The sequence below is a fragment of the Leptinotarsa decemlineata genome, unplaced genomic scaffold (assembly GCF_025532065.1).
Source record: "Leptinotarsa decemlineata unplaced genomic scaffold, Ldec_3_MD MMD2_tig00026374_RagTag_RagTag, whole genome shotgun sequence".
NCBI lineage: Eukaryota > Metazoa > Arthropoda > Insecta > Coleoptera > Chrysomelidae > Leptinotarsa > Leptinotarsa decemlineata.
Window position 1 is genome coordinate 3,099,014 of NW_027412710.1, and position 12,502 is coordinate 3,111,515.

At 35.5% G+C, this 12,502-nt stretch overlaps 1 protein-coding gene across 4 annotated transcripts in view; it reads right to left on the minus strand.

The window, feature by feature from the left end:
* Positions 1 to 4,110: 4,110 nt before the first annotated feature.
* Positions 4,111 to 12,502, minus strand: part of Lgr4 (Leucine-rich repeat-containing G protein-coupled receptor 4) — a 329,080-nt gene continuing 320,688 nt past the window's right edge. For all 4 annotated transcript variants that reach the window (XM_074185451.1, XM_074185450.1, XM_074185449.1 and 1 more), the window contains one exon: positions 4,111 to 4,461. In XM_074185451.1, coding sequence (XP_074041552.1) covers positions 4,399 to 4,461 — 63 coding nt within the window. In that variant the 3' untranslated portion in view covers positions 4,111 to 4,398. The remainder of the gene's footprint in view (positions 4,462 to 12,502) is intronic.

A 12,502-nucleotide genomic window follows, 5' to 3' on the forward strand; every position in this document is an offset into this window, starting at 1 on the left:
GCGAACGTCTTGGCAACATCCCAATCTCAAATAAAACTCTGTACTAACATTTATTTACCATATCAGGCGTGACCAACCGTTATTCGTTTTTTTTTTACTCATTCAAATCTGAAGGTTTAGTTTTGTACATATTGCTCTTTACATATACCCATAAAAAGAAATCTAATGATGTAAGATCAGGTGATCGCGCTGGCCATTCAATCGATCGTCGCCTCCCTATCCACCGGTTGGGAAATGCGGAATTGAGGTATTGGTGGACATTAACTTGGTAATGTGGTGGTGATCCATCCTGCTGAAACCATATCGTATTTACTGGAACTTGAGGGTTTTCTGGATCAGGATATAAAATTGCTAAACTTAGAATGACATAATTTTGAAGTAGTGCCAAATAATTATCATCATTCAAGTTGCCATCAATGAAAAAGGAACCAATGATATGGATTCCTTCAATCCCTACCCAAACATTAACCTTTTGAGGGGATTGCGTGTGTTCTTCTCTCATCCAATGAGGATTTTCCGTTGATCAGTAGCGGCAATTTTGGCGATTAGCATGACTCATCAAAAACATAACGTCTTCCAATTGGATGATATTGTTATCCAACATGTCCATGATTTGTTACGAAAATAAGTTCTTCTATCAAAATCGTCTTCCACGATCTACTGAGTATGTCTCATTTTATAGGGATGCATTTGATTTTCTTTTAATACAGTGTGTCTCACTTCTCATGGAACTTCTCTAGGTAGAACGATGTAACTCTCTGGACTGATGGAAATGCCCAAAATGCACCCACCACCTGAATAGGGTTGGCCAAAGTGATATACACTGTCCGCCATTCGCGATGGAACACCCCATTTTTACGGTAAAACATATTAGGGGGCAAAATAGGCTCAAAATTCCTTCAGATTCGTGATCAGGACTACCAATTTACTACGATTACACTTTTTTCCTGAAAAAATTTCAGTCCTGAAAAATCCGAATTTGTCTCACTTCTTATGGAAACACCCTCGTATCTTCCATAATATTCGAGGTGGAACGATGAAACTCTCAGGACTGATGAAAACGCTCAAAATGCCCCATTCAGGTGGTTGGCCAACCAAAATGTACCTACCACCTGAATGGGGTTGGCCAAAGTGATATACACTGTCTGTCCACAGTAAAAATGGGGTGTTCCATCGCGAGTGGTGGACAGTGTATATCACTTTGGCCAACCCCATTCAGGTGGTAGGTACATTTTGAGCATTTTCATCAGTCCAGAGAGTTTCATCTTTCTACCTCGAATATTACGGAAGATACGGGGGTGTTTCCATGAGAAGTGAGACACACTGTATGTTTACTATACTATCGATGCATGTGTAACATTGAATGTAGTGGATGCCTGTCTACTCGATGTATGTGGATTTTTCTCAAACTCAAGCATCACATCTAATTTGAGTGTATCACTCATTGTATGGCAACTGCTTTTTTTATCTGCCCCACATGACCGAGCTTCTCTATTTTGTTCCTTGAGATATGAGCGGTAAATTAGGAAATTTCTCATGAAATAGGCGAGCTACTTCCTGTTGTGTTCGGGTTTTATCTCCGTAACCAATCATTTGTAAAACTGTTATTTCATGTATTTGCGTTATTCTAACCATTTGTCAGACTTGAAGTTAACGAACTTCAAACTTGAATTAAAATACTGACAATTAATGTTGTAATATACAAAACAAGTTGACAAGGCGTTTTAAACTAACGTTGCCACGAAAATTATTTACAGTTTTTTAAAGGATACCATCTAAAAACAACATTGCTCACTTCCTTATTATCAATACCTAAATATAAAATAAGTTTTGAATGTGTATTTTATTGGATTTCGGTAACCAATGATTTTAATTTATTTTATCTTTATTGTTGCAATGAACTTGAAAGCAACACCATTGTTGAATAGAGAATGAAGAAACCTTTCAAACAATATATCACAAGCCTATACTTCCCATTGAAAAAAATGAATTCATTCCATTTGGCTTTTACACACATATACCGGGTGACCCGGAACTAATTTATCCCCTTGTATCTTCGTTGTTATTTTATATGGATGTTTCAAATTCGGTACTTTGATTTGATTTTATGAATGTACAATTCAGCAAGTATCAAGCCAAATATAACACTTCCGGTTTGACCGAAAGCGCATCCAATTTTTATATTTCAAATGGAAAATTTGAGGTTTTTTATTTAAGAATTATCAGGGCTTTTATGTGAATTTAAAACTTGTGAAAATCAGATGATTGACTAAAGTATATTTAATAAAATAATCACGGGATTTTCATTTATTCGAGTGTCTAGAAGGTAGGTATGTGAATTTTTTTTCCTTATAATGATATTCAATGGGTTGAAATCATTTTTATTGTTCTAAGGTTGTGGAATTGGCCGCGGTGGTAGTGCGTCCGACTCACGATCGGAAGGTCGTGTGTTCGATTCCCGCCTCGACCATATATTTTACTCGAGAGAATTTATCTGGTTGAAGCTGGAATGATTCTGTAATCGTGTTAGGAATCACACGTTAAAAGGTAAGTCCTCGTTAGTCCTCAGCTCGCACAAGTTTCTCAACTTCTGAGAGTTGTCGTTCGTATGGGGCGGCAGCTGATTAACGAAAAAACAGATTTTAAACAGATTTTTTTAAGGCCCGTTTCGGTCAGCGCGTGCGGGACGCACATCGTCCGCTTTTAGCGCTGTTTTCGCCTCTAAATTAAAATTATAAATATTGGTGATAGAATTCCGGATGGTGGGTAAATTTCTTTGTATTCAAGGATCTTTTTTGAATATTTCCCGAGATATTTTCAAAAAACCAACCCCCCTTTTTCAACTGAATTATTTATAACTTTTGCAATTTTTTCAAGCCTCTTTGAAATTTCTCAAAAAGTTGCTGAAGGTCATTCCGAATCGAATGAGCCCTGGATCACAATTTTCAGGGCCCTTGGACTGAAGTTCCAAAAAAAAAATGGATTTTGTGACCCAGACTATCACAGTGAACCGCCATTTCCCGATCCACATACTATTCAAATCGTTTTGCAGTTTTTTTGGCATGAACTGTTGGACCTTATAATTTTCTTTAGTACTAGGTATGCCAGACAGAGAGAAGCGATCAAAATTTTCATTGAAGGTGTTATCAATATTTGAATTCGTATATCGGAACGATACTAGGAATTTTTGAATCTTTGACTCTATTCTGCAAGAGCAATGTAGCGGTAGATCAATACAAAAACAAAAGTAGCTTAAGAAACGTTGACTACAATTATAATACCCGGGCAAAAAAAGGAAACATGATGCGCACTGTGTACTCATCCAAAAATATGATAGGATATATTTATGTAAGCACGAGAACATTTAACAATATCCCTAGGAATATCAAAGACTCAACAGCAATTATTAAAAAAATGAACCAAGCAGTACCTTCACGAAACAGAGAAGAAAAAATACATATTCTGATAGGCCACAGTAGAATTCCCTGCGGTAATATTCATTAAAAGGTAGGAAAACTATAATGACGTATAATTACATTGTCACAAATAATGGTGCACATACACATTGGTGCACAACTTTCAACAAATTATTCATTGTATGTTATTATCATTCCATTAATTTGTTAAAGTAGTACAGAATATCATTATTATAATTCTATTGGTTTGTTTAAATCTAGATATTATTTTCAAACAATTATACTAAATTGTGTTGGAAAATAAAAAGTACCATAACACGTGTTAGCTTTTTAGCCTTCGTGGTTTATTTGTTTATTTCAAAATGCAATTTTTGTAGAGTATTGAATAATGTTATTCAACTTACTATGTGTAAATCAACTCTAACAACTTGTTATTGATATAATTGTATCTTTTTTCTTTGGAAATAAACATTATTATTATATTATTATTAGATATACTTTTCTGAGTGCTGAATGTTTTCAGCTTCTCCTGCTGCTGTAATAAGGGTGCCTCAAGGTGCTGAATGTGTACAAGAATCGTGTACAAGAATCGTGTTTGAATCAACACGAACAGCATAAAATGGATGTATCATTTACAAAAATTCACGATACAAATCAAAATATTATTATTCTGAATATAAATAAACGAAAAATAAATGACTTCAATATTTTTATTAAAGTAATCTCATTGTTTCACTACTTTTCACGGACATATCATCAAACTGATGAAATGATACCTCATATACCTTCTTATAATAATAGACATAATGAATGAATTTGCAATATACTTAAATTTACAAAATGTTTCAAATTCACGACACTTAATAAAGGAAAACATGTTTTTTCCTATTGAGAGCCTAAATGCTACTATGTACAAATAAAACGTATTTCCCCATTCAGTGTCTTTTCAAAACATTGAAAAATGAATTCGAACACTTCACTATCATACTGCTGTTGATCTTTTCCAACTATTTCTGCTCGCCGTTAGACTAGTGCTATGGGTTCTCTGCAAAAGAAATGTGTGGAATTGAATTAATTGTGGGCAAACTCGTGAATCTAAAAAATAATTCGATATCGCAACATTCTTCATAATAGGGTACATATGAAGTATGTTTATGTTTGCTATCAGAAAGAAAACATATTTTCATCAATGATTTTTAAATACTTCGAAAAATGTTTCTTTTTCAGTTCAACGTATTATTTCCACAAAGTGAATAATTTGAGTTTCCATGGAAACTATTGTTATCAGAGTTAGCTAATTACGATCAGAACGGCAAAACCTCTTTTCAATTTATACAGTGCGAGTCTCTAACATGGAACAAATTTTCTAAATCAAAGGTGTTGTTTCTTTCGGAAATAAGTTCGGACACGTCGATTAGTATTTTAAATTGCCTGTATTTCAATGCAAAAAATATACAGTGTGTCTCAAATATGAGATATGACGTCATCGATAATTTTTCTTAATGACAACCCTGTTTTTTTAATGACTTTTATTAAAAGGTTCAATAAGTTGCACATACCTGCTAAATTTCAATTTTGTACTCCTTGTCCTTTAAAAGATAGTTAACCAACATTATCTATTTCAAAAAATGAATTCAATTCAATAGTCTTTCTTCAACAAGTGTTCAAATGTTGTCCATTTACTAACTGATAATACCCTAAACGTAACTGAAACTTGTTTTGAACATTTCTGATTACTTCGCCGGAAATTAGTCTACACTCCTCTCTTATTCGTTCTTTTAAATACTCAATATTTGCCGGTTTGGTCTCAAAAACTTTGCTCTTCAAGTAACCCCTCAAGAAAAAGTCCAAAGGTGTTAAATCTAGAGACCTAGGTGGCCATTCATAGGGTCCTCTTTTGCCAATCCATCTGCCTGGAAATACATCATTCAGGTCAGGTCTTCCAAAATGAGGAGGCGCGCCGTCCTGTTGAAACCAGATGTTTCTATTCGGGACGTCAGCTTCTATAGGACAAGGGAACAAAATAGCCAAATTCGGAACTAGGTCCTCCTGCAAGAATTCTAAATATCTTACTCCAGTAGGATTTTCTTGGAAGAAATTCGGTCCTACAACTCGATCACCAACAATCGCTGCCCATACATTAATTTTTTTTGGATGTTGAGTGTCGCCTTCGCTCATCCAGTGTGGGTTTCTGTCTGCCCAATAACGACAATTTTGACGATTTACCACACCATTCAACATTAGCGTTGATTCGTCAGAAAATAGAAGGTTTTCTTTTTGTACAACATTCCTGTCTAGTAGATCCATCATTTGTTCGCAAAACTGGAGTCTTCTATCTGGATCATCTTCGGAGGATTGTTATTTTATATGGATGAAATTGTTCAGCTTTAAGAACTCTTGGCACTAAAGACTGGCTAATTTCGAGTTCCCCAGCTATTTACCTAGTGGGGACATGGGGATTTTCTTCGACAGAGAAAAGAACATTTATTTTGACCTCTTCTTGTTTGTTTTTCTAAAATGCCAATTTTCGGAACTGTTTTTCAATCTTGCTCACGGTACTTCGCGATATGGGTGGTAAATCATTAGTGTGGAGTTACCCACAACTTTTCATCCACAGTTTATGACGAAGGACAATCGAACAGGGTTTAGAATGAGATTTGCGAACAGTGTTTCCAGATTGCAAATATTAAGAATTTTACCTGTATTTCGATGTTATCATTTTAAAAATACGATATATTATTGAAAAATGTCGAATAAATGAGTCAGCATTCTACATAAACTCATTATATCAGCCAACTGTCCGTATACAAGCATTAATACCGAAAAAAATGTAAAATAAGAGTAAAATATTATTCAGGAAAAATTAATTTGTACCGAAACAGGTAGCGTATGAGAACTGGAAAATTAGTTTCTCGGTAAAAATTTTGACTTGTGAAAAGTATGTTATTTGAAATATCCTGCGTTGAACAATACCGAATGCCCAGGAAAGACTCATCCACAAAATATCAAATTTCTCACTTATCAAAAATAGTTTGTCGATGAAAATTTCAGCAAGTCCATAGATATACTTCAGGAGAATATATTTTGAAATTTTCATCGAAAAACTATTTTTGATAAGTGAGAAATTTGACTTTTATGAGTAATTCAGTTCCGAATATACGGAACTTTTTTTTTCGCACCGAAGAAACGTATGGTACGCAAATCTGTTTCAGCACGTTGATAGATATACTTCAGGAGAATATATTCTGAAATTTTCATCGACAAATTATTTTTGATAAGTGAGAAATTTGACTTTTATGAGTAATTCAGTTCTGAATATACGAAAATCTGTTTCAGCACGTTGATAGATATACTTCAGGAAAATATATTCTGAAATTTTCATCGACAAACTATTTTTGATAAGTGAGAAATTTGACTTTTATGAGTAATTCAGTTCCGAATATGCGGAACTTTTTTTTTCGCACCGAAGGAACGTATAGTATGCAAATCTGTTTTGGCACGTCGATGGATATACTTTCAAAGCATATATTCTGAAATTTTCATTGACAAACTATTTTTGATAAGTGAGAAATTTGACTTTTATGAGTAATTCAGTTCCGAATATACGGCACTTTTTTTTCGCACCGAAGAAACGTATGGTTCGCAAATCTGTTAAGGCACGTCGATAGATATACTTCAGAAGAATATATTCTGAAATTTTCATCCACAAACTATTTTTGATAAGTGAGAAATTTGACTTTTATAAGTAATTCAGTTCCGAATATACGAAACTTTTTTTCGCACCGAAGAAACGTATGGTACGCAAATCTGTTTCAGCACGTTGATAGATATACTTCAGGAGAATATATTCTGAAATTTTCATCGACAAACTATTTTTGATAAGTGAGAAATTTGACTTTTATGAGTAATTCAGTTCCGAATATAAGGAACTTTTTTTTTCGCACCGAAGGAACGTATAGTATGCAAATCTGTTTTGGCACGTCGATGGATATACTTTCAAAGCATGTATTCTGAAATTTTCAGCGACAAACTATTTTTGATAAGTGAGAAATTTGACTTTTATAGGTGATTCAGTTCCGAATATACGAAACCTTTTTTTTCGCACCGAAGGCACGTCGATAGATATACTTCAGAAGAATATATTCTGAAATTTTCATCGACAAACTAGTTTTGATAAGTGAGAAATTTGACTTTATTTGAGTAATTCAGTTTCGAATCTATTTTTTTTTCGCGCCCAAGGAACGTAAGGTACGCAAATCTGTTTGATATACTTTCGAACAATTTATTCTGAAATTTTCGTCAACAAACTATTTTTGATAAGTGAGAAATTTGATATTTTGTTGATGAGTCTTTCCTGGGCAGTCGGTATTGTTCAACGCAGGATTGTCCTTCGTCATAAACTGTGGATGAAAAGTTGTGGGTAACTTCACACTAATTGGTAAATTAGGATACTTCTCTCTGAATAAATGGGTACCTTCATTTTGTGTTCTTGTTCTATCTCCGTAGCCAATCATCATTAGAATTTTAATCTTATGTGTTTCAGTTAGGTACGGCATTTTAATAATGGCGAACAACAAACTGTGAAACGACAAACAGTTTTTGTGCACAAATATGATTGGAATGCGATACTACTCTCCTTACTTTTTTTGATTACTTTTTTATGACAATGTCACTGTCAGTTATCCCTAACATTCTAAGCATTTATTGAAGGAAGACTATTAAATTGAAGCATTGAATTCATTTTTTGAATTCGATAATGTTTGTTAAATATCTTTTGAAGGACAAAAAGTAAAAAATTTAAATTTAGCAGACATGTGCAACTTGTTGAACCCTTTAATAAAATTCATTAAAAAAACAGGGTTGTCATTTAAAAAAATCATCGATGAAGTCATATCTCATATTTGGGACACACTGTATAATTTTTTTGCATGAAAATGAGGGCACTTTAAAATATTAATCGACGTGTTCGAGTCTATTTCCGAAAGAAACAACACCTTTGATTTAGTGAATTTGTTCCATGTTAGAGACTCGCACAGTATCCATATGTACATAGTGGGCTCTGCTTTGCATCCGTTGTTTGGAATCCTCACTACCACATAAACATAGATCGTATTGAGAGAGTACAAAACAAATGATTTGATTTGTTCATAAACGTCTGACAGTTCTCAACAGATATCAACAACCCATTAATTTTTCCTGCCATAAAAACCAAGCAAGGCCTACGCGTTTAAGATGGTAAATGAATTGAGATGCTATTTGATAATACCAAATTATACAGTCGAATTTTGATCAAAAACTGATATTTTCATTACTTCCAGGATTGAGAATTATAAAAATATTAGGAATTATAATTGATTAGGGAGTAATAAGCCTTGAAAGAAAGATTACGGCATTACAAACATTCCCATTGTGTCAGGGTACCTACCTGTCAAATTTATTGGTTTGTCTGAATTATAATCGAAACAATTTACAAAATAAGTAGGTAATGACAGAACGGTAATTTAAAATTGTTGTCACTGATGATGCTGGTTATTTCAACCGAAACGCTATAAAAATATTAAATGTGATATACCCTTGAATTGTAGATTTATTGCTTTATCAATATCTGTAATTGAAAAGACAGGTCCGTATTTAAAAAAAAATTGATGGTGGCCATGTTGACACTGAACGCTTTATCGAATATATATTATTACATCGTCATAGCACAATAACATTTTCCACTTCCATTTTTTGATATTCTTCGAAATAACAATTCCATTCGAAAAAAATGAAAAACAGCATTTTTTGTTTTCTCCGTATAACTCAAGAAGGGAGAGAGTCTCCGTAATTTTTCTTTGCCCATTGTATTGTCCCGATGACAGTTACCTTTTTTACCATTCAATCGTTTTCGAATCTGTTACGGTTTAGAATATGGCAATGTTACCACATGATAAAAGAAACATCCTGTATAAAACTTAAATTTCTACTCAAATGTATTTTTTTTAAGTGAACCACGAAGCTGTGCGATTTGTTTTCGAATTTCAGAAACACTTTTGAATTCAAGAATTCGGTTATGTCAATAATGTATATGAAAAACACTGTATATTGAAAAAATGTTGAGACTTGATTAAAAAAAATACGAAATTCACCAATAGCGATATTGCGGATTCATTTTCTCTCAACGAATGCCTCAGATTCTGAAAGATCCATTGAAAAAACCCCATCAAATTAGATTGGAAGTTTTTAATTTAAAGATTTCACATCACGAGAACTTTTCATATCTGATGAAGTGACAACGGAGGGGGTTGGAATAGAAAGGTTTCATATTCGTGAAGATTAGAGAAAACTTTTTGAGATTGAATTTGCGAACTGCGGAGTATTCAATTCAGGTCAAATATGAAGTTATACGTAGCCTGAAATGTTCGATTTTTGGTTGAAATGTGGCAAATAATAAATACCAAAAATATAATAATAATAATAGGCTGACATCTGGTAAATCAACACCGCTGTGTATAACGTCGTCCAATCGCTTTCCGAATCGGAAGGACGAAATCCCGGCCTTGCGGTTCGGAAGATTGAACGGCGTGTACACAAGATGGAGGCTGAGATCACGTCGGCGAGACAACACGCGTCTCGTATCCAATGTGTGATGGACTACAGGGCGGCCAATAGGCCTTTCACGCCCGCAGTGCGGCGAATAGCCGCCAATCTACGGCATATCCATCACACTCTAAGCCAAGGCGTGTTACTGACCACCAAATAGCACTGCCTTGATAGGATACGAATGCTAGTGGTTGCTAAGAAGTCACTAGTGAGGCGAGCAAGAAGTATCGCGGAAAACCTTAGGTTCCGCGAGAAACCTTCTCGCTTATTCCAAGTACCTCCACGTGTTGTGGATAAACCGCCGACTGCTGATCAGGTGGAATCCTTCTGGAAGGATATCTATGAACACCCGCAGCCACTCAACTTAGACACTCCAGCCCTAGCGCAGTTCGAAGCTTTCAACAGAGAGCTTCGACAGCCTGAGCTCAATGAACTGCGCAACCCGATAACCCCAGATGACTTTAGAAGGGCCCTTGTTGGTTCCAAGAACTTTGCTGCTCCAAGCACAGATGGGCTGAACTCTTATTGGTGGAAAAAACTACCAAGTACCCACCGCCATCCGGCCAGAGTTTTCAACTCATGGCTGGACGGAGAGCAGCCGATTCCGGATTGGTTTGTCGAGGGGCGGACCGTTCTCATACCCAAAAGTATGAGAACGTGTTATAAGTTGTTTACAAGCATCTTATACACACGAATTCTCCCCGCAGTTGACCGAGTGTTCGAACGGATATATGAGCAGAGAGGAGTCGCTGGATGTAAAGAGAACCTGCTCATCGATAGATGTGTGACGCATGACTCGATACAATATAAGCGTAACCTCTCTATGGCCAGGATCGATTACCCTAAGGCATTGGATACAATTTCGCATGAGCTCATCTTGCATTTGCTCAGATGCCTTGCGGTACCCGACAAAATAGTGAGATGCATTGAACAACTGATACCACTTTGGCGAACTCGCTTTACCATAACATCTGGTCAAGCAAGAGTCAAAACAGGGTGGGTCACTTTCAGAAGGGGTGTATTTCAGGGTGATTCCCTCAGTCCCCTTCTCTTCTGCATCTCACTATTGCCATTATCCGTTGCGCTCAGAAACACTCGAGGATATAACTATGGCACCCCCAGAAACCGGAGGCACAAGGTCACCCATTTGTTTTATATGGATGATCTTAAACTTTATGCCTCTGGAGAGGAAGATCTCCATCAGTCCTTGAGGGTGGTGGAAGAGTACACGCATGCTATCGGTATGAAATTCGGGATAGACAAATATGCAATGGTACATCTCAAAAGAGGACGATGTGGGGACTACCGAGAGGATGTGCAGCTCGTAGATGGAAGCATCTTACACTATCTGGATGCCGGAGAGACGTATACTCACCTCGAGGTGGAACAACGTCTCTCACAAGAGGTAACAGCAGTGAAAAACTCTCTCCGCGGAAGTATCAGCACAAACTTCGACAGATCTGGTCATCGGAACCGTCGGAGAAAAACAAAGTTGCTGCAACAAATATGCTTGCCGTTCCAATCTTACTCTACTCGTTTGGAGTAGTGAAGTGGACTCGGGAGGAGCTGTATCAACTCGACGTAAAGACCCGAAAAATGATGCATCTCTATAGGAGTTTGCCAGTCTCCAGTCAAAATAATGATAGATTCACATGGTAACTCAATCAGTAGTGACTCTAATTTTGTCAAAAAAGAGTATATATCTGACGAGAGTGATCGATATATACATAATATGTATATTTTTAATTTCTTTGAATATACAATTGAAAACTCAAATAGTTTTTCTTCACATAGATAATTTAATTTTTCAAAATTTTCAAAGCAAAATCATTCACAAGAATTAAAGTATCACCATTTGAGTGAATGGATTTGCTATCATTCGATATGACAGAGTAGTTGGGTACAAAAATTGATTCGTCTTGTTTTAGTCAATGTTCATTAATCAATATGATGTTTGGAAAATTGAATTCTTTCAAGTAAATAAACAATTCATCAGATTTATTCCTTATCGACTGAATATTCCGTAAAATTATTGAGAGAAGATTGTTATTTGTTTGTTCTTTCAGGTTATGATATAAAATAGAAGTTGAATTGTGACAGGTGTTAAAATTATCGAGCTTTCAGATACAATGGTAGCAGCTGTTTCAGTTATGGGTCTATTGTTAAATGTGACAGTCTGGGGTACAAAAAAATTAGTTCGCGGTGCAGATAACCTCATCACCGACAAAAAATATTACCAACGAATTCAACGAAGTATTTGCATCCATTGGAAAAACATTAGCAAGCAAAATAAACAGAACAACAACCTATACACCAGCTGAAAAGGATGTAGATATGCAACTCCTTGGTTCTTCTTCTTATAGACTCAAATGAGCTCTACAACATAATCCAAAGTATGAAAATCAAAAAAGCTACTGGTAAAGATAACATCAGGTCAGAAACCATCAAATCAATAGCAAACCATAATCTAGAACCATTAAAATACTTAATTAATAGTTGTTTCG